This window comes from Pristiophorus japonicus, chromosome 18 (genome assembly GCF_044704955.1).
Source record: "Pristiophorus japonicus isolate sPriJap1 chromosome 18, sPriJap1.hap1, whole genome shotgun sequence".
Lineage (NCBI taxonomy): Eukaryota > Metazoa > Chordata > Chondrichthyes > Pristiophoridae > Pristiophorus > Pristiophorus japonicus.
In genome coordinates this window covers 86,521,519-86,544,706 of record NC_091994.1, presented here as the reverse complement: position 1 = coordinate 86,544,706, position 23,188 = coordinate 86,521,519, and the positions used below count along the sequence as shown (strand labels likewise).

The 23,188-nt window shown below is 48.8% G+C and overlaps 1 protein-coding gene across 1 annotated transcript in view; it reads right to left on the bottom strand.

Annotated features, from left to right (window-relative positions):
• LOC139229270 (forkhead-associated domain-containing protein 1-like) overlaps positions 1 to 23,188 on the bottom strand; it is a 160,083-nt gene that overhangs the window by 118,049 nt on the left and 18,846 nt on the right. Inside the window, exons 4-12 of the mRNA XM_070860929.1 lie at positions 22,218 to 22,485; positions 19,041 to 19,129; positions 18,369 to 18,602; positions 12,960 to 13,083; positions 11,369 to 11,499; positions 10,590 to 10,667; positions 7,307 to 7,411; positions 5,598 to 5,705; positions 3,626 to 3,712 (exon numbers count right to left, since the gene is read on the bottom strand). Coding sequence (XP_070717030.1) covers positions 3,626 to 3,712; positions 5,598 to 5,705; positions 7,307 to 7,411; positions 10,590 to 10,667; positions 11,369 to 11,499; positions 12,960 to 13,083; positions 18,369 to 18,602; positions 19,041 to 19,129; positions 22,218 to 22,485 — 1,224 coding nt within the window. The remainder of the gene's footprint in view (positions 1 to 3,625; positions 3,713 to 5,597; positions 5,706 to 7,306; positions 7,412 to 10,589; positions 10,668 to 11,368; positions 11,500 to 12,959; positions 13,084 to 18,368; positions 18,603 to 19,040; positions 19,130 to 22,217; positions 22,486 to 23,188) is intronic.

Here is a 23,188-nt window from a genome sequence, read left to right as displayed (position 1 = left end):
CACTCACGTTAGCCGCCTATGACTATACAATTCGGCACAGACCGGGCACTGAAAACTGCGCCGATGCACTCAGCAGGCTCCCACTAGCCACCACTGAGGGGGCAACCGAGCATGCTGCTGAGATGGTCATGCCAGTTGAAGCTTCCGAAAGCGAAGGTTCACCCGTGACAGCCCGTCAGATCAAAGTCTGGACATGTAGAGATCCGCCACTGTCTTTAGTCAAGAAATGTGTCCTGAACGGGGACTGGGCAGCCACGTATGGGACATGCCCGGAGGAATTTAAACCATTTCACAGGCGCAAGGATGAACTCTCGATTCAGGCCGATTGCCTACTATTGGGAAACCGAGTAGTCATGCCCCAGATGGGCAGAGAGGCATTCATCCGAGAACTCCACAATGAGCACCCAGGCATTGCCATGATGAAGGCAATTGCCAGGTCACACGTTTGGTGGCCAGGAATAGATGCAGATCTGGAACTTTGTGTTCGCAGGTGCAACACGTGTGCCCAGCTGGGCAATGCGCCCAGGGAAGCCCCCTTTAGCCCCTGGTCCTGGCCTGCCAAGCCATGGTCATGCATCCATGTGGACTATGCAGGTCCTCTCATGGGAAAAATGTTTTTGGTAGTAGTAGACGCCCTCTCCAAATGGATCGAGTGTGACATTCTCAATTCAAGCACATCCTCTGCCACGGTAGAAAGTCTATGGGCAATGTTCGCCACCCATGGTCGACCGGACATCTTGGTCAGTGACAATGGCCCGTGTTTTACAAGCATTGCGTTCCAGGACGTCATGGCAGGAAATGGTGTCAACCACGTCAGAATGGCACCGTTCAAGCCGGCCTCAAATGGCCAGGCGGAACGAGCAGTGCAGATAATCAAACAGGGTTTTGCTCAGAATCCAAGGGGGTTCCCTACAAAGCCACTTATCACGCCTCCTGTTGGCCAATAGATCCCAACCACACTCGCTCACAGGGGTTCCATCCGCAGAGCTGCTAATGAAAACCAGGTTATCCCTCATACACCCCACCATGAAAGAAATTGTTGAGAGCAGGCGCCGGTCACAATGTGACTACCATGACGGGAATGCAAGGGCGCGATGTATTGATATCAATTACCCTGTCTTTGTCCTCAACTACGCTGCAGGGCCCAAATGGCTCGCAGGCACTGTGATTGCCAAAGAGGGGAATAGGATTCTGGTAGTTAAACTTACCAATGGACAAATCTGCCGCAAACACGTGGATCAAAAAAAGAGGAGGTTCAGCAACCCCACAGAAGAAGCAGAGGAAGAACACAATGTAGAGTTCACTCCACCACAGGTGACCGAAAACCGGAACCAAGTGGAGGAGAGCCCAGTTACTGTGGGTAGTCCAGACAGGCCTGAGGCACCGCAAACAGCAGACACTCAGGCCAGCGCCCAACAACCGGAGCCCCAAACTCAGGCACTCTACAAGAGGAGTGTAAACCACCAGAGAGAGACTTAACCAGTGGTCCCAATAAGACTTTGGGGGCGGGGGGAGCAGGAGGTGATGTCATGTATTCAAATGTCATTGTAATCCATGTATAAACTGACCCAAGTTGTACACTGTGAGAACACTGACCACTAGGTGGTGAACTTGGACTTTTAGGTATAAAAGGGGAAGCTCCACCCACCTTCATCACTTCAGTGCTGGCAAACAAAGGTTACTGGTCACAGAGTGACCTTCTCTCTAGTATGGGCTCGTGTGCATTTGTACTGTATAGTAAGGACATTGTACACACAGTGAGTTACTTTGAAGTGCAGTGATTTTTATTATGTAGGCTCACTGAAAGATCAAGTTCCCACGTGTAATGTATGTACCTGTGAGCATGCTCACTGGCTTGTGGAGCTGTTCCAGAGTGGCTTAGCCAATCATGTGATGTTCACAAGTCTCAATAAAACCCCAGTTAATAGATTGAGTTCAGGTTCTCCACGATGAGGTGTGCAGTTGTGAGCCTGGTAGATAAACTGGTCGTGTTCAGTTGATTGTTAAACCTTTGCTAATAAACCAGTTCTTTACAGCAAATGTGTAGCTGTGAATTCTTAAACAAAGAACCCATGAAGCAGATACACTACACTACTGTGCCTATTGTGAAGCAAATATATCCCCAAAGTATGCAAGTGTCAAATGTTATTTAATTCAAAAATACAATTTACTCATCATTAATCAGACATTTACTGGAAGAAAACAAAGATTAAACTTGTGTGATGGCTACATACATCAGCAGGTTGGTCAATGAACAACTCTGTCTCACATTCCTTAAACTGCCTCAGTAAAGTAATCGTGGGGATTATCCAGCTTGTGGAAAAATTACTGCTCAGGGAAGTATTTTTACTCCAATTTCTTTATGTATTTTGATTTCATTTTTTTTGCTTTCTTAATTTCAATTTCCATGCCTCCTCTCCTGAAGGGGTTGACTCTTGATGGGGCACTACTTCACCCAAGTGACCACTCATCATGCTCGAACCTGGACAGTCAGTGTTGGCAATCTTTTCACCCATGCACAGCATCACGGCAAAGCCGGATAGCATCCAGAATTTCCAGAAGGGGGTCAGTGGGTAATGATCACTGAGGAAAACTTACATTTATATAACACTTTTCATAACTTCAGGACACCCTAAAGCACTATCCAGCCAATAAAGTATTTTTGAAGTGTAGTCATTATTGTAATGTAGGAGACGCGGCAGTAATTTGTGCACAGCAAGCTCCCACAAAGAGCAATGAGATAATGACCAGATAATCTGTTTTAGTGATGTTGGTTGAGGGATAAATATTGGCCAGGACACCGGGGATAACTCCCCTGCTCTTCTTCCAATAGGGCCATGGGATCTTTTACGTCAACCCGAGGGGGCAGATGGGGCCTCAGTTTAATGTCTTATCTGAAAGGCGGCACCTCCGACAGTGCAGCACTCCCTCAGTACTGCACTGGAGCGTCAGCCTAGATTTTGTGCTCAAGTCCCTGGAGTGGGACGTGAATCCACAACCTTCTGACTCAGAGGCGAGAGTGCTACCCACCGAGCCACGGAGCCGGAACCCTCGCTGATTTCTCCAGTCCTAACCGGAGGTAAATTACAGCATTCCCTCCCGGCACCTCAGCGCAGAGCAGGAATCCAACTTGGGAGCTTCCAAGGCTGTATGGTTCAGCTGCTCATTCCCTTAACCAGCCGAACCCTTGGAGGAACAGGACAAACGAAGTGGTGTAAAACATAAGGTGCCACTGCAGGCAAAGGCTAATGGCTGCACTTGCTATCAGGGTCACCATTTCACTCTGGCTTCGGGCAGGCTTAGTACAATACAGGCCAGCAACGTGATGTGGACACATTGCAGCTCTGTGTATTTATAACTGCAGTCACTACATGTGTGTAGCTGGCCTGGTGTTGTTGAATCTGCCACTCAGTATAAACAAGGGATATTCAGCACAACCAACCAGAGTGAGTGCGAGTGGATTCTCAGTGTGAACAGGGTGTTGAGTGATCGCTGGTGGGTTGGACAGATACGTGTCCCTCAAATTATTGGACTGGGTCGCCACGCTTACTGTGGTTTGATCTTTCCTCCGGCCCTTGTACAGCACCAAGTTACTGGACTCATTGTTACTATAACAGGGACCCACCTGCTGATCTGAAACAGCCTCTTTAGGGGGTCGAACTCCGGGAGCAGAGTACGTGGTCTGCATGATTTGACTTCGGAATCGCTCCAGCTGCGTAAGTACAACAGGACGTTTTAGGATGATGTTGGGAGATGTACTTAAGTTCATTATTACAGTTGAATTGTCAAGCAGATCTCACCATGTTACAAGCACATTCCTCACTAGGTTAAATTACAAAGTACAGTACTGCACTGCTGAAAGCTCTACTTCAAGTGTCAGTTTCGCTCAGTTGGTAGCACTGTGGCCTTGAGTTAGAAGATTGTGAAGTTCAAGCCCCACTCCGCAACTTGAGCTCAAAATCTAAGCTGACACTCCAGTGACGTACTGAGGGAGTGCTGCATTGTTGGAGGTGCCATCCTTCAGCTAAACACCAAACTGAGGCCCCATCTCCTGTAATGCTGATTCACGTAAAGATACATGACAATATTTGAAGAGGAGCAGAGAGATGTCCTGGTGTCCTGACAAACATTCCTCCTTCAACCATCATCACCAAAATATTCAGAATGGTGCTCATTGTGTGCAAACTGGCTGCCACATTGTCCCATTTAACAACAGGGACTGAACTATAAAAATAATTCATTGGATGCAAAATACTTCGGGACATCCTGGGAGATGTAATAACGCATTATATAAATGCAAACTCTTTCTTTCCCAGTGATGTGATTCATTGGGTCGCATCATCTAGTCATGCCATAAGTTTGCTGCCCAATGACAGGCAACCTCATTCATAGGGTGACAAGAGACCCTGACCCACATCAATCACTTTGTCCCACCAGTCCCTGACCCATGTCAATCATTTTGTCCCAACAGTCCCTGACCCACATCAATCACTTTGTCCCATTAGCCAAGGTCCAAATAGACCAGCCATGTGTCCTGTTGAGTGCAGATACATATCTGCCGATAAGGGGGAGACTGACATGGAACCTATAGGGACCATGAGGACAACCCCTTGGTTAATGTCTCATTTGAAGATGCCACCTCCAACAATGCAACGCCACCTCAGTACTGTGCTGCAGCCTTGATTATGTGCTCAAGTCCCGATGTATAAAAAAATGACAAGAATTTGCATTTATATAGCATCTTTAACGTAATAAAAATGTCCCAAAACGCTTCACAGGAACGTTATCAGACAAATTTGACATCGAGCCACAAAGAAGTATTCGAACAGGTGAGCAAAAGCTTGGTCAAAGAGGTCGGTTGTCAGGAGAATCTTAAAGGAGGAGAGAGAGGGAGTGATACGGAGAGGTTTAGGGAGAGAATTCTAGAGCTTGGGGCCTGGGCAGATGAAGGCAAGGCCACCAATGGTGGAGCGATTAAAATCAGGAATGCATAAGAGACCAGAATTGGAGGCGTGCAGAGATCTCGGCGGGTTGTTGGGACATTTTTCTACGTCAAAGGCGCTATATAAATGCAAGTTGTTATTGTTGGTAATAGGGCTGGAGAAGGTTAGAGAGGTAGGGAGGGGTGAGGCCATGGAGGCATTTGAACACAAGGATGAGAATTTTAAAATCGAAGTGTTGCCGGACCGGGAGCCAATGTAGGTCAGCGAGCATAGGGGTGATGGGTGACGGGACTTGGTGCGAGTTAGGAAATGGGCAGCAGAGTTTTGGACCAGCTTAAGTTTATGGAGGGTGGAAAGCCGGCCAGGAGAGCATAGAGTAAAAAATGACTGGAAAGTAAGTCAAGCGAGCTGATCATTCAACTCATGCTTGGGACATAGCGCTCCTTTGGACCCAGAACCACCAACTGAGCCAAGTTGGCACATGGGCTGCACTCGGGTCCTTTTGGCCCTGGATGACATTGGTCAATCCTATGGCGCAGGTCTTGAAGCTGCTCCCACTCCAGCCTTCCCCAGGCGCTGGGCCAGTTCCATGTGTTTCAGGTGTGAATCTGAGCTGGTAAGTCTCGGCGTAAACACGTCAGCATGCTCTCTTGCCTTAGCCTGGGCCTGCTCCAGGTCCACTCTCACCCGCCGCTCCCTTCGGCCCATCTCCTGCAGCAGCAGCCTGGTCCTCTCCAACTCGTCCTGGAGCCTCTCCTGGGCCTGAAACAAAACAACCCTGCTTCAGTAACCGAGTTCAAAATAAGCCAGGAAAGTAGGACCAGGAATAGAAGATGTAAGAAAGACTTGGATTTATATAGCGCCTTTCATGACCACCGGACGTCTCAAACGAGGTTTACAGCCAATGAAGTACTTTTGGAGTGTAGTCATTGTTGTAATGTGGGAAACGCGGCAGCCAATTTGCACACAAGTAAGCTCCCACAAACAGCAATGTGATAATGACCAGATAATCTGTTTTCTTGTTATGTTGATTGAGGGATAAATATTGGCCAGGACAGCGGGATAACTCCCCTGCTCTTCTTCGAAATAGTGCCATGGGATCTTTTACATCCACCTGAGAGAGCAGACAGGGCCTCAGTTTAACGACACCTCCAAAGGTCAGGTCATTGGAAAGTCAACATAGTCAGCTCGGATTCTGCAACTGTGCACCCACCTGTGACATATTTTACCATCGATGATGATGGCTCACTTGTGGGTGAGTCACATTGTGCTGCATCCCTGCATTTCTTCAAGGTTCGGAGCTTCAGGCTTCACAGTCCATGGAGTAGAAATTCCTCAGCTCGGCACCCCTGGAAAGGGTCGGAACAGGGGAGCTAAAGGGGTTTGGAGCCGCGAGCGCTGGCATTTGTGCCGCTCGGCACATTCAGTGTTCCAGTGCCGACAGCGCTGACCAGTACCGCCCAGGGGTGTCGGGTCGGTAACTCCCCCGGGTTTGACATCGCAAGGATTTTTGTTTGCCGCTGGCCCTACAGCACCCCCTAATGGAACCGCCTGGGAAAGCGGGCGGTCTGAGCTGTTCCGGCGGCTGTGAGGGAAGGAATGAATACATTAGGCAAGTGTGGCGGTTTGTCTTTTTGCGATTTATGTTTATTTGGGGTGAGCAAGGTACTGGGAATGGGTGTTTTTGGTGTTTTTTTTTCCATGGGTAGCCTCTCTTAGGGCGCTCCGAGGCCGGCTATTTAGCTGGGGATTTTCAGTTGCTCAGCCGGCCTAGCGCCCCAAGAGAGGTGTGCAATACCTCCCTTCGTGCTCCACTCCACACTCAGGGCCCAGCTGATTAATTTTGTGGCTGCAGACGCAAACTATTCCCCGGGGCAAAATTTACCGCCCCACCACCATTGATGCCCTAAATAGCCTCCAACTGAGTTTCCATCCCTGAGTAACTGGCCCAGGAAAGTCCCAGGTTCGACCCCTGGGCTGTGCGGAGTTAACTGACTTCAGCCAAACTATCATTTGGGGTTTTACAATTGGCCTCAGCACTCCTGGGCTAAATAGGGCTGAGGCGGTGGAAATTGGTCAGAATTCCTGCTCCAGACTGCTGTCCAGTAACACTCCCTGAAAAGTACAGATGTGCATGTGTGGACCTTGGGTAAGGGTGGAATCAGGATTGCCAACTAAGACCTCCAGAGTCATGACTTCCACAGTCGAATATCCCGATGACACTTGCTGTTTAGGGTAACACGGGAAGAATGCGCATTTGGCTAGGGGATATTGGAGGGCAACCAACGCCTGTGGAACTGTACCCCAGCACCAGGCAGCGCCTTTGGGAAAGGAGTGGCATACATTGAGTCCTTGGTGCCTACCCGCCTCTCCTCAGTCACACTGGTCTTCATGTCCTCCTCCTGACTGCGGAACCGCTTGATCTGAGACTCCAGCTCCTTCACTCGGCTCCCCAGTTCTTTCACATTCTGACACAAACACAAAAAGCTCCAGTTATATTCTCCCGCCTTATTTCATTCCATAGAATATCAGAAAGCTGAGGCTGAGAAAAGGTCTTTTGGCTCTGCCAAAACCACTCCTCCCACAGACGGTGTACAATCTCCCTATCATGGACTCCACCGCAAACATTTGAACTCCTGAGGAGAAAGTTCTGTAATAAATACTCCAGAAAGCTCGAGAACATTCATCCATTTTCACATCTCCACCATTCAACCCCGCTATCCCTTCACCCACCCACAGCCAGCATTTCCGCACCCCTCCCCCCCGCCACCCCCTCCCCCCATGGAGTATTTGAGCCCCATAGTCCATATCTGACCTACAACTAATGATCCCATTCCCAACCAGAGATTGATTCTACCCTATTTCTCCCACATTCTACCCTACGTAAACTAGTGAACGTAGTGAACCATCCCAAGGTGCTTCGCAGAGTGATCCAAAACTCAGCTGCCCGTGTCCTGACTCGCACCAAGTCCTGCTCACCCATCACCCCTGTGCTCGTTGATCTACATTGCCTTCCAGTTAAGCAATGCCTCGATTTCAAAATTCTCATCCTTAATTTCAAATCCCTCCATGGTCTCGCCCCTCCCTATTTCTGTAATCTCCTCCAGCCCCACAACCCCAGAGATGTCTGCGCTCCTATAATTCTGCCCTCTTGAGCATCTCTGATTATAATCACTCAACCATTGGTGGTGGTCCCCTTTGTTACCTAGGTTAAAGCTCTGGAACTCCCTGCCTAAACCTCTACGCCTCTCTAACTCTCTTTCCTTCTTCAGGATACCCCTTAAAACATACCTCTCTGACCAAGCTTTTGGTCACCTGCACTAATTTCTACTTATGCAGCTCGGTGCCAAATTTAAAAAAATCTCATAATACTCCTATGAAGCGCCTTGGGATGTTTCACTACATTAAAGGCGCTATATAAATACTTGTAATTGTTGTTGTTATTCAGCTCCTTGATAAAGTGCTAACCTCCTAAACATCAGCTGCCACTGGTGGGAGCCTGACCCATTTGCACGAGCTTGCGAAGAGAAACTGGTTTCCCTTAATAAGAACATAAGAAATAGGAGCAGGAGTAGGCCATTTGATCCCTCGAGCCTGCTCTGCCAATTAATAAAATCGTGGCTGATCTGATCATGGATTCAGCTCCACTTCCCATAACCCTTTATTCCCTTATCACTCAAAAATCTGTCCATCTCCGCCTTAAAATATATTCAATGACCCAGCCTCCACAGCTTTCTGCGGCAGAGAATTCCATAGATTTACAACCCTCAGTAGAAATTCTTCCTCATCTCAGTTTTAAATGGGCAGCCCCTTATTCTGATACTATGCCCCCTAGTTTTAGTTTCCCCTATGAGTGGAAATATCCTCTCTGCATCCACTTTGTCGAGCCCCCCTCATTATCTTATATGTTTTGATAAGATCACCTCTCATTCTTCTGAACTCCAATACCTATAGACCCAACCTACTCAACCTATCCTCATAAGTCAACCCCCCTTCATCTCCGGAATCAACCTAGTGAACCTTCTCTGAACAGCCTCCAATGCAAGTATATCTTTCCTTAAATACGGAGACCAAAACTGTACACAGTACTCTAGGTGCACCCTATACAGTTGTAGCAAGACTTCTCTGCTTTTATACTCTATCCCCCTTGCAATAAAGACCAACATTCCATTTGCCTTCCTGATTACTTGCTGTACATTCTAACTTTGAGAGATTCATGCATAAGGATCCCCAGGTCCCTCTGTACTGCAGCACTTTGCAATATTTCTCCATTTAAATAATAATTTGTTTTTCTATTTTTTCTGCCAAAGTGGATAACCTCATATTTTCCCACATTGTATTCCATCTGCCAAATTTTTGCCCACTCACTTAGCCTGTCTATATCCCTCTGCAGATTTTTTGTGTCCTCTTCACAATTTGCTTTCCCACCCATCTTTGTGTCATCAGCAAACTTGGCTATATTACACTCGGTCCCTTCATCCAAGTCATTAATATCGATTGTAAATAGTTGAGGCTCCAGCACCGATCCCTGCGTCACCCCACTAATTACTGATTGCCAATCCGGAAAATGACCTATTTATCCCGACTCTCTGTTTTCTGTTAGTTAGCCAATCCTCTATCCATGCTAATAAATTGCCCCCAACCCCGTGAGTTTTTATCTTGTGCAGTAACTTTTTATGTGGCACCTTATCGAATGCCTTCTGGAAATCCAAATACACCACATCCACTGGTTTCCACTTATCCACCCTGCTCATTACATCCTCAAAGAACTTCAGCAATTTTGTCAAACACGATTTCCCTTTCCTAAAACCATGCTGACTCTGCTTGATTGAATTATGCTTTTCCAAATGTCCTGCTACTGCTTCCTTAATAATGGACTCCAGCATTTTCCCAACGACAGAAGTTAGGCTAACCGGTCTATAGTTTTCTGCTTTCTGTCTGCCTCCTTTTTTAAATAGAGGCGTTTTATTTGCAGTTTTCCAACCCGCTGGGACTTCCCCAGAATCCAGGGAATTTTGGTAAATTACAACCAACGCATCCACTATCTCTGCAGCCATTTCTTTTAGGACCCTAGGATGCAAGCCACCAGGTCCAGGGGACTTGTCCACCTTTAGTCCCATTATTTTGCCAAGTACTACTTCTTTAGTGATAGTGATTGTATTAAGTTCCTCCCTCCCTCTAGCCCAAGTTAAACCCAAGTCTGATTTGTCCCGCGTGTACTAGCCTGCTGCAGAACACAGGCAGCCGACCTGTGCTCAGCTCTCCTACAACCTCGCATTTGAATAGGCCACGAGGAGCACTACAGGTCAACCAGCTCCTTCAACTTCTCTCTTCCTGGTCGAATAGCCTTTCCTTCACTTACCTCAAAACAGTATGACCAACAGTGACGCTTGGTGTCAGCAGATCATCTTATCGGGGCCCATTCAGTACTCCAGTGGAATAAAACTCTATTATTAGAGATTAGATCCACAAATTACAATTGGCACTGTTCTTGGGCGATGGCTCATGTTAAAATGGCAGAGGGAAGATTTTAGCATGTGCTTGTTACAATGCGAGGCTGCATCGTCAAGACAGGAGGGCAGAAAAATCAGGAGGGGCAGACCAAATAACCCAATAACTCGAATCAGATGGCGATAATTCACTCACATGCCTGTTGGTCACCAGTTCCTTCTCTTTGCTCACCAGCTCCTCCTGGTGAGTCGTGCTCTCTCTCATTCTAGAAAACTGAACCAGAAAAGGGTTTGATTTAGAGACTCAACACAAAAGAGCTGAAAGGGATTGGCTCAAGACAAGCTCATGTTCTCCAGAAAAGACAGCCGCACATGTTCAGGCCAACGCTGATGATGCCAGTGCTTTCCCGAAGCTTCAACTCATTTATCCAGAGTGTGGCTGAGCCTTGCAGGACAGGATGGGCCATGATTCAGTCCTGGGGCTGGGCTGATCACAGTGAAGCCAAGCTATAATTGGCCTCTGTGCTTTATACAACATAACATACAAAATAGGAGCAGGAGTAGGCCATTCAGCCCCTCGAGCCTGCTCCGCCATTCATAAAGACCATGGCTAATCTTTGACCTCAACTCCACTTTTACCTTTTACCCTTTTTCTAGGCATCGTCTAAAAATTAGAGCCAGGCCTTTCAAGAGTGCTGTTGGGAAACACTTCTATACGCAATGGGTGGGTGAAGTTTGGAACTCTCTCCGCAAATGCCAATTGATGCTAGTTCAGGTTTTAATTTTAAATTGGAGATTGATAGATTTTTGTTAACCAAAGGTATGAGGGATGTGGGCCAAAGGCAGGTGTATGGAGTTGGGTCGCATGTCAGCCATGATCTGATTGAATGGCGGACGAGGCTCGAGGGGCTGAATGGCCTCCTGTTCCGATGATCCATCAGGGTCTCCCCCTTTCCTCCCTCCCCCGGTGCCTACCTTGGCCGACATGGCTGCCAGCTGACTATCCTTCTCTCTCATCTCTTTCCTCAGTCTCTCTCCCTCCGCGCTCGCCCGCAGCAGTTGTTGCTCCTTGGCAGTGATCTCGTGCTGCAAGCTGCTCACCAGCCCTGTCCAGGATCAGCACAAAATCATCAGGGCACGTTGGAGGAGGACTTTCCCGCCCGCCGCGACTAATGCAGCCTACCGCCCGTTTGTCACAGGCCTGGCGACGTACCCACCTGTCACTGATCCGTCTGTCACACCGACTTGGCCTATTGCTCACCGGTCTTTGACCCAGGGGTAGTTTTAACTCTATTCGCTCTATGGAACCTGGGCAGGTGGGCAGTTAAAATTCAGCCAAGTAGCTTACCCGCCCGAAGCCGCCAGGCTCCGGCTTTCACCCGCTCTCCTCAGTCAGCGACAAGGCGCCTGCCCAAAACCAGTGGGGTGCTTCTTAACATGTTTATATCGGGTCCGGATGACACCAGCGGGAGCCGCTGGCACATTTTTCTCCACGGCGCGAGGGCGAAGTGGCAGTGAGTTTCCAGCCAGGGACCACCCAGTGGTGAAGTGGATCAGGCTCTATCAGGAAAGTTTAGCTCACCCTTGCCCCACCGTCTCACCTGCCCCCCAGCCCCACGCCCCCCTCCTGTGGGCTTCCCGTGATGGAAGACCCAGCAGCCAATCCCACCACTGACCCGTTGTCGCTGGATGGCCTTCGGGCCCCGTGTTTTTCCGCTGCTTCCCGCTAACCTCTTAGCCGGAATGGGAGGGAAATCGGTCAGCAGCATTGGGGGCCGAAATTGCCCACCGCCCGAAACGAGGAGCACCTACCGTTTTGGATGTGTTGTGGCTGATGATGTCATCACGCTGGCGCGTCACAACGTCCCTCCCCTTCAGTTAAAGGGGCAGGCTGCTGCGAACTCTGCAGCCACTTTAGTTGGAAGCACTGAGCCACCAGGGAGGGTTTCATCTGGGCCAGCAGCCTGGCAGTCAAGAGGGGGTGCCAGGCTGCCTGTTGGCGGCCCGGCCAAAATCGGGGACATAATTGTCGGCCCAACCTAGCAGTCAGCTGACAAAAAAAATAAGTTGGCATTGTCGGCAGCCACACCTCCCCTTTAAGTGCCACCAAACCACAGAACAGGTACCGACACCAATCAACGGCGGCACCACTCCCGCGGGGCAATTCCAGGGAAGGGGCAACTTCGCGAAGGGATCCTCGCCAGTCAGTAAGGGATTGGCACGCGCATGCCGGGGTGGGAAAACGGGCCGAGCCGTCCCGGACACCGCTCCAAACCCGAGGAAGGGCAATTTTCAGAATGGCGGCCCCTCCACAGAGACAGTGGCTGCCATTTTCAGGTGGCCAGAGGAGTTATCCGAAGGGGCAATTTCGGCCCCCTGGAGTTAACATTCTGGAGCAGCAGGTGATTTTTGAAGACACCAAAATTCCCCCACTGCAAACTGGCCAGAGTTAAAATCAGGGCAGTAATTTATTACTCGTTCATTGCTGACCCGGTGTATGACCCTCACTGACCCGGTGTATTACCGGATTCAGTATGTTTTCCCGTGGGCAAAGTTGCTGTCCTACCTGTGATAATATTATTGTCTTTCTTCAGCTTTTCAGTTTCGCTCTTCAGTTTAGTGATCTCCAGATCTCTCTCTGTCAGCGAGTGCCGCATGACTTCACTGGAACCCTTCTGAAGCTTTGTGATCTTTGACAAGGGAGGCAAAGCGGGAACGTGATTATTGGTCTCCCTTGGTCAGCACCCACCCTCACAGCTCAGGATTACATAGAAACATGGAATATAGGCGCAGGAGTAGGCCATTCAGCTCTTCGAGTCTGCACCACCATTCAATATGATCATGGCTGATCCTCAATCTCAACACCATTGTTATGTATGTAACCCTTGGCAACCTGTATCACATCACCACCAGAGGGCCCACCTGTTGGAGTCCCAAGGTATCCCAGCATCCCTTCGGAGCACTGTATATAAGCAGGCCTCCCACACTGTACCTGCACTCTGGAGTCTAATTAAAGGAGCTAAGGTCACACTTACTCATTGCATACAGTACTCAGTCTCATCCTCTATTATGAACATAATAATTGGCGACGAGGTAACGAACAACTGCGCGAAAATGCAAAGAACTGTTGGTATCCTGGAGAAGTTCTCAGAAGGGGACGATTGGGAGGCCTTCGTGGAGCGACTCGACCAATACTTCATGGCCAACGAGCTGGAAGGGGACAAGAACACTGCCAAACGAACCATCTGTGGGGCAACAACCTATGGCCTCATGAAGAATCTTCTAGCTCCAGTAAAACCAACAACTAAATCCTATGAAGAATTGTGTACGCTGGTCCGGGAGCACTTAAATCCAAAGGATGGGATCGGTTCTACACATGTCAATGGTTGGAGGGCCAGGAAGTGGCGAGCTACGTCGCCGAACTAAGGCGCCTTGCAGGACATTGCGAATTTAATGGATTACTTGAACAAATGCTAAGAGACTTTTTTGTGCTTGGCATTGGCCATGAGGTAATCCTTCGCAAACTATTGACTGTTGAAACACCGAATCTGAGCAAAGCCATAACGATAGCCCAGGCATTTATGTCCACCAACGATAACACCAAACAAATTTCGCAGCATAAAGAGGTTTCAGCTAGTACTGTACACAAAGTAATGTTGTTTTCGAGCAGGAATATACATGGCAGAACGTACATGCTGGCTGCTGCTCGACCTCAGATGACCCAGAGTCCGCCATCAATCGTTAATGTGAAGCAGTTAACACCTTGTTGGTGTTGTGGAGGTGATCATCGAGCCCATCAATGCCACTTCAAACACTATGCGTGCAACGGCTGCAGAACAATGGGGCACCTCCAGCGAATGCGCAGGCGAGCTGCAAACCACCATGTTGCAGAGGAAGATCGATCCATGGTGGATCAGGCTGAACTAGAGACTCGAACCGAGGAGGCAGAAGTGTACGGGGTACACACCTTCACCACAAAATGTCCACCAATTATGTTAAAAGTTGAACTGAACGGAATTCCAGTATCCATGGAACTGGACACGGGTGCGAGTCAGTCCATAATGAGCAAAAAGGCCTTCGACAGGCTGTGGTGCAACAAGGCACACAGGTCCAAGTTCAGCCCCATTCACACCAAGCTAAGAACTTACACCAAAGAGCTGATCCCTGTAATTGGCAGCACAGAAGTCAAAGTCTCCTATGATCGAGCTGTGCACAAACTCCCACTATGGACCGTGCCAGGGGATGGCCCCACACTGTTCGGCAGAAGCTTGCTGGGAAAAATCCGCTGGAACTGGGACGACATCCGAGCGCTTTCGTCCATCGACGACGTCTCGTGTCCCAGGTTCGGAGCAGATTTCCATCATTGCTCAAGCCAAGCATTGGAAGTTTCTCGGGGGCGAAAGTGCAGATCCACTTGGTTCCCGGTACACGACCCATCCACCACAAGGCATGCGCGGTGCAATACATAATGCGAGAGAAAGTGGAGATCGAGCTAGACAGGCTGCAGCAAGAAGACATCATCACGCCGGTGGAATTCAACGAGTGGCCCAGTCCGATTGTCCCGGTACTCAAAGGTGACAGCACGGTCAGAATTTGTGGGGTTTATAAAGTAAAGTTTTTCGATACAGGACCAGTACCCGCTACCCAAGGCAGACGACCTATTTGTGACCCTGGCTGGAGGAAAGACATTCACCAAGTTGGACCTGATCTCGGCCTACATGATGCAAGAGCTGGAGGAATCTTCGAAAGGTCTCACCTGCATCAACACGCACAAAGGTCTGTTCATCTAGAACAGATGCCCGTTCGGGATTCGTTCAGCCGCGGCAATTTTCCAATGGAACATGGAGAGCCTGCTAAAGTTGGTTCCACGTACCATGGTTTTCCAGGACGTCATATTGGTCACAGGTCGGGACACCATCGAACACTTGAAGAATCTGGAAGAGGTTCTAAGTCAGTTAGATCGCGTGGGACTCAGGTTGAAACGCTCAAAATGTGTTTTCCTGGTGCCAGAGGTCGAGTTCTTGGGAAGAAGAATCACAGCAGATGGCATCAGACCCACCGACGTCAAGACGGAAGCCATCAAGAACGCGCTGAGACCACAGGACGTGACGGAGCTGCGGTCATTCCTGGGACTCCTCAACTATTTCGGTAATTTCCAATCCAGGTTAAGCACCTTGCTAGAATCCCTACATGTGCTACTGTGCAAGGGAGACGACTGGGTATGGGGGAATTCACAAGAGGCTGCCTTGGAGAAAGCCAGAAATCTCTTATGTTCAAACAAACTGCTTGTTCTGTATAACCCATGTAAATGATTAGTGCTAGCTTGCAATGTGTCGTCATATGGGGTCCGGTGTCAGGCTAATGAATCGGGAATTTTGCAACCGGTCACCTATGCGTCCAGGAGTCTGTCCAAGGCCAAAAGGGCCTACAGCATGATTGAAAAAGCTCTGGCATGCATTTACGGGGTGAAAAAAATGCACCAGTATTTGTTTGGTCTCAAGTTTGAGCTAGAAACTGACCATAAGCCGCTCTCATATAATTATTCTCAGAGAGCAAAGGGATTAACACCAGCTCACGCTGTCAGCATACAACTATGTAATCCGCCACAGACCGGGCACAGAGAACTGCCCTGATGCTCTCAGTCGGCTACCATTGCCCACCACCGGGGTGGAAATGGCACAGCCTGCAGACTTGTTCATGGTGATGGATGCATTCGAAAGCAAAAAGTCACCCGTTACAAACCGCCAGATCAGGACCTGGACCAGCCAGGATCCTTTACTATCCCTGGTAAAAAAAACTGTGTCCTCCATGGGAGCTGGTCCAGCATCCCAGCAGAGATGCAGGAAGAGATTAAGCCGTTCCACAGGCGCAAAGATGAAATGTCCTTACACGCAGACTGTCTTTTGTGGGGTAATCGTGTGGTCTTGCCCAAGGCAGAGAAATGTTCATACGTGACCTACACAGCACCCACCCAGGCATTGTAATGATGAAAGCCATAGCCAGATCCCATGTGTGGTGGCCCGACATCAACTCAGATTTAGAGTCATGCGTGCGCCAGTGCAACATTTGCTCTCAATTGAGCAATGCACCCAGAGAGGCACTGCTAAGTTTGTGGTTGTGGCCCTCCAAACCGTGGTCCAGGATCCATGTTGACTATGCGGGCCCATTTCTTGGCAAAATGTTCTGTCTGTAAACACATCCACCACCACCATTGCAAGCCTACGAGCTATGTTTGCTCACACGGCCTGCCTGATGTCCTAGTCAGCGACAATGGGCCATGTTTCACCAGCGCTGAATTCAAGGAATTCATGACCCGCAATGGGATCAAGCACGTCACATCTGCCCCGTTCAAGCCTGCATCCAACGGCCAGGCAGAACGGGCAGTTCAAACTATCAAGCAAAGCTTGAAACGCATGTCGGAAGGCTCCCTGCAGACCTGACTCCTGCTCAGCTACCGCACCAGACCCCACTTACTCACCGGGGTTCCCCCAGCTGAGCTGCTCATGTAAAGGGTGCTCAAAACAAGGCTCTCTCTTGTCCACCCTGACCTCCATGATCACGTCAAGGGCAGGCGGCATCAACAAAGCACGTATCATGATCGCACAAACTAGTCACACAATATTGAGGTCAATGATCCTGTGTTTGTACTCAATTATGGATATGGTCCAAAATGGCTTGCTGGCACTGTCATAGCCAAAGAAGGGAGTAGGGTGTTTCAGGTCAAATTGGCCAATGGACTAATGTGCAGAAAGCATTTGGACCAAACCAAATTGCGGTTCACTAACAGCTACAAGCAACCCGAAGAGGACACCACCAACTTCGACACTCCAACACAAACACACACACAACAACGAACATCACAGTTGACCACAAAGCAGAACTCACCATTCCCAGCAGCCGGGCAAGGCCAGCTGCCCAGCAAAGAACCAACCAACCAACTCACCCACACCTGCATTTGTACCGAGACAATCGACAAGGGAGCGAAAAGCCCCAGATCGTCTCACCCTGTAAATAAGTGTACTATTGACTTTACGAGGGAGTGATGTTATGTATTTAACCCTTGGCAACCTGTATCACACCATCACCAGAGGGCCCACCTGTTGGAGTCCCAAGGGATCCCAGCATCCCTTGGGACACTGTATATAAGCAGGCCTCCCACACTGTACCTGCACTCTGGAGTCTAATTAAAGGAGCTAAGGTCACACTTACTCATTGCATACAGTACTCAGTCTCATCCTTTATTATGAGCATAATAACCATATTCCCGCTTTCTCCCCATACCCCATGATGCCTTTTGTTTCTAGAAAACTATCCAAATCACTCTTAAATATATTCAGTGACTTGGCCTCCACAGCCTTCTGTGGTAGAGAATTTCACAGGTTCACCACTCTGAGTGAAAGAAATTCTCCTCAGTGAACGGATGAGTCCTGCAGACCAGGAGGTACCAGCCACGACCACTGGTCTATGCTGCTCTTCCCCCTGGGCAGCAGCTCAGACAATTGTCCTCAGCAGCGCTGAGCCAGGGAGAGATCATTCAACCAGGGGAGCTGCGCCTGAGCGCCAGCCAACGGCCGCTGTGTCTGTGCATGTATATCGAATTGGGACAAGGACACATCCAGCAGCTTTGGAGGCTGCAGATGTGAATTATTAACATTCGAACTGCTAGATCTGGGACAGTGAAGACCGGGGAGATTTTGTCAACCTCAATATGAGCATTTCAGTTTATTACTTGCTTTGAATTTTATTCCAGGTGCTGCTTCTGGTCCCCAGAGAGAGATCTAAGGTCACTACAGGAATTTAAAATCTGCACTTGGACAAGTTAAATATGGTGTCAAAACAAACCCCTGGGTAATGTTGACACCCGCCACTCAAAATCACCAGTGACGGTAGTTTTGTTCCCGTTGCAGGAGCGTTGATTCACTGTAAATGCACCGCACACCAATGCTATTCATGGTCAACAGCCCAAATGGCCTACCTGATCTTTCAGCATCTCAATTTGCTCCTTTTTAGCATCAATGTCGCACCCTAATGCCAGTAATTGCTGCGTGATTTCCAGGTCGCTCTGGGTGGGATCCATGTGGGCGGATTGGTGCTTCAAGGCAGCGATTTCAGCACGCAGGCTGGCAAGGATGGCATCTTTGTGCTTGGACTCGCTTTCGAAAACGCAGAGGCGGCTGATCTCATCCCCCATTCTCAGTATTCGCTGGTCCTGCCATTGAGAATGTGCACATAACACAGACTGTTACTGCACTGGAATGCCCTGACACTACTGGGTCAACTGGAACAGTTACATCCAAGGTTTGACCTCTGGTCTGTCCTGAGGTAGTTAGGTAGATAGGAGAGAGAAAAAGAGATAGAAAAGGAGAGAGAGAGAGAGAGAGAGAGAGAGAGAGAGAGAGAGAGAGAGAGAGAGAGAGAGAGAGAAATGACAGAAAGAAGGACTTTGATGTAGAGAGCCTTTCACAACCTCAGGACATCCCAAAGTAACAAATGTAGAAAGAAAAACAATTGGAATGGAGAATGGAGAACAACACACTGAGCCAGTAAGGAGGAAGAACTTGAACCAATGATTCATGAACCGTGTCACTTTGATAGACAGATTGGACGGAGAGTACTGGTGTTTGGGCAGGAATGGCACAGGTCTCACCTTCTCCTGTAAGAGCAGTTCCAGGGTTTGAGAGGAGGATATGGGGGCCCCATTCCCCACAGATCGACCCGGGGTGTTCGTCCAGGCCCCTGGTAACGAGAGTAAAAACATCATCGACAGCACCACCACCAACAGCAGCAGCAGTTTTATCGTGCTCCTTTACTTGCACAAAGACACCTTACATCACTTCACAATAAGGGGAAAAGGGATATGGTGGACATTGAGCATGGGAGGGAGGGACGAAAATGGAGAGGCTTTGATAGGAAACGAAGGGCAGATTCGAAGAGGAGGCTTTTGAGAAGGTGTAAGAACGCAGGGAGGAAGGTGACCTGGTGGAGGAGGAAGAGTTTCCACGGCTGGGACATAGCGGCTGACAATGGTGGAACGAGAGATAAAGAAAAAAAAGACTTGGATTTATATAGCGCCTTTTATGACCACCGGACATCTCAGCCAATGAAGTACTTTTGGAGTGTAGTCACTGTTGTAATGTGGGAAACGCAGCAGCCAACTTGCGCACAGCAAGCTCCCACAAACAGCAATGTGATAATGACCAGATAATCTGGTTTTGTTATGTTGATTGAGGGATAAATATTGGCCAGGACAGCGGGGATAACTCCCCTGCTTTTCTTCAAAATAGTGCCATGGGATCTTTTACATCCATCTGAGTGGGCAGACGGGGCCTCGATTTAACGTCTGACCCAAAAGACAGCACCTCCCTCAGCACTGCACTGGACTGTCAGCCTAGATTTATGTGCTCAAGTTCCTGGAATGAGACTTGAACCCACAACCTTCTGACTCAGAGGTGAGTGTGCTACCCACTGAGTCACAGCTGACACCGTCAGAAAAGGAGGGGTCCAGCATTACAAGATCAGAGGGAATGAGGGGGTCATTGTTCAAGAAGTACAGAGAGCAAGGGACATGGAGAATTCCAATGTCAGAAGAGAGGAGGGTTTCAGTTCAATGGGGAAGATGCAATGCGCTTATCAAAGTATCCACTTGCCTCACTGGTAGCATGTCTTGCCTCTGGTTTTAAGCCCTATTCCAGGATTTGAGTATATAACCAAGGCCAACACTCTCGTGCAGTACTAGAGGAGTGCTGCTTGTTCAGAGTTGCTATCCTATGAGTGATATGTTAGATTAAGGCCCTGTGAATGTTAAATAGGAAATTCTCCTTTCCTAACCAACATTTCTCCATCTGTTTTGGTGATGTTGATGGAAGGTCATTTATCTCATTGCAGCATGTGGGTGGGACACTGCTGTGTGCAAAATGGCTGCTGTGTTCTAGTATATAACAACAGTGACTGCAGTTCAAAGTAATTAATTGTACGTGAAGCACTAGGGAGTTCCAGTTGAAGAGCTAGCACCAGCCTGATGGGCTGAATGTCTCTATCTGTGCCGCAATATCTATGTTTCGGAGGGTATTTATATATTTGATTTATATTTAGAGGTAAATTCTATAATAATCATAGCGCCTCATCACATTTGTTGAAACCTCTCAAAATGTTTTACAGACTTCTTTTAGTTAAGCGCAGTGCCTGTTGTGTAGGCAAACCCAGCAGTCATTTTGCCCACAGCAAGATCCCACAAACTTCAGAGAGATGAGTGAGCAATTGATTTGTCTTGGTGGTGTTGACTGGCTGAGGGAGAAGCACAGGCAAAATATCCCAACCCATCAAACACTGCATTACACTCGCATGTCATTTATTTTTGCTTAAAATTAGCTAGTGGAGGAAAACATTCCTTATCTGAGAAAGGACGTACATGCCTTAGAGGCGGTGCAACGAAGGTTCACTAGATTGATCCCCGGGACGAGAGGGTTGTCCTATGAGGAGAGATTGAGTAGATTGGGCCTGTGCGCTCTGGAGTTTAAAAGAATAAGAGGTGATCTCGTTGAAACATAAGATTCTGAGGGGGATTGACAGGAGAGATGATGAGAGGTTGTTTCCCCCGGCTGGTGAGTCTAAAACTAGGTGGCATAGACTCAGGATAAGGGGTCGGCTATTTAAGACCGAGGTGAGGAAGAATTTCTTTACTCAGGAGGGTTGTGAATCTTTGGAATTCTCGACCCCAGAGGGCTGTGGATGCTGAGTCGTTGAGTATATTCAAGGCTGAGATCGATAGATATTTAGACTCTAGGGGAATCAAGGGATATGGGGATCGGGCGGGAAAGTGGAGTTGAGGTCGAAGATCAGCCAGGATTTTATTGAATGGTGGAGCAGGCTCAAAAGGGCCTTATGGTCTACGCCTACTCCTAATTCTAATGTTCTTGTATTCATACAGAACAGTTGCAGCTAACAACGCAGAGTTAAATCCCTGCTAGCCGACTGCGAAACACACTCAGAGGACATAGCTGTGTGAAAAGGCAGGTCTATGATATGCTAGGGGTCAGATGCTGTTGAATCTGCCCCCTTTATCTTGCAGATTCCTCAACTCCAGCAAGAACAGAAAAATAACCACACGCTCGGAAGCCCGTGCACATCCAGCTGCATAAAAGACAAGGTTCACAACTCTCATTTTTGGCACGCGCTGTCTGGTATCATCCGGGAACAATCCATTCAGACCAAAGGCAGGAACAGAGGATGATCCATTAACGCAGTCTCCAAATTAAAAGGTGCCTTGTTGGGAGAGTGTGGGGCGGGGAGTGGGAAGGATCAGTTTTTCTGGAATGGTTAGAAACGGTCTGCCCAGAGATTCAGTACTACAGCTGCGGAACTGCCTCCCTAAAAAAAAAAACTCGCTTTGCAGCAAATGCAACATCTGCTGCCTCGTGAGCCCTGGTGACACAGTGTCTGCACAGGTCTCTGGATATTTCTAACATCTATAGCTACCAAGATCAAAAGTGGGCCTTGCACTGAGCCCTGGAGTACACTGCAGCCCTAGGGCAGCGCTCACGTAACCTTTGTTCCCAATAGATGATGACAGAACACTTTGAGTCTCTTCGCCGGGAGCACGCGGAAGCCAAGTACAAACAGCGTGCGACAAATCAAGCACCCCACCCACCCGTCTGCCCCTCCTGTGACAGAGACTGGACATCCCGCTTTGGTTTCAACAGTCACCTCAGAACTCATGTTAGTGTGGAAGCAAGTCATCCTCGACTCCGAGGGACTGCCCAAGAAGAGATGACGACATGACCCGATTGCAGCGGCTGCAGTGCCCATTTTAAATCAGTCGTGGTACCTCGTCTCACAGCAGGGGGGCTGCTGCTGATGTCGGTGGAGTAGCTGCCAGTCACCCGCCTGCTGCCCGCACTCGCCGCCCGCTTCCTCAGGGGCGGGTGGGGGACAGTGGCACTGCTGCCTTGAATCCATCCGCTGGGCGCGCTTGTGGAGCTGAGCGTGGAGAGCGAGGGAAGCTGGGAGGCTGGGGAGGTGCAGGGCTTGGGATCCTCGATGAGCTGCAGGTGTCCAGGCCACAGCCACCGCTGACTCACTGGACGGCAAAACACCTGAGGGTGGGGCAAAGAAAACATTCATTTGGACTTGTAAACCTTTCATCAGAACAACAAGGGGTGTTGGCATTTTTTTTTTTTTTTTAATCAGCCTTTAAACACTTGCCTCGACCTGTCCAACCAATATCGCGCAGCAATCAACAAAGCCATTAAAACTTGAATTGTGTAAACAGAACAGTCGGGTATAAATCAGAGTAGAGTGCCCCGGTCAGAACACACTGGGAGTACGGTGTCCCACTGTGGTTACTGAGACACAAAGGAGACATTCATGTGTTGGAGGCAGGACAGAGAAGAGCCACATGACTCCACACCTCGAGTTAGCAGTGTGCATTGTTGTGTTGTTTGCATTTGTTTGTTGCAGCTCACAGGATGGGCATTAGGACCCTGCGGGAGCTATTCACAGTTGCTGTAATCATGCTGGTTCAGGGACACCACTTTGGGATGTATAAAAGCACAGTTAAGTTAAGTTACATTTCTCCTGGCTCAGTTTGTCAGTTATTTACGCGTACACAACATGCATCATCAGGAAAGACTTGGCTAACCTTCGGGCTTTTCACATTTTGGAAGGAGGTGGCTGAAAGCTGATCGTACAGGGATAGACAAGATCGTTGAAGGGTGTGGAGGAACAAAGCGACCTCGGGCTTCAAATACATAAATCTCTGAAAGTGTAGGTGCAGGTAGATAAAGCCTTACAAAAGCC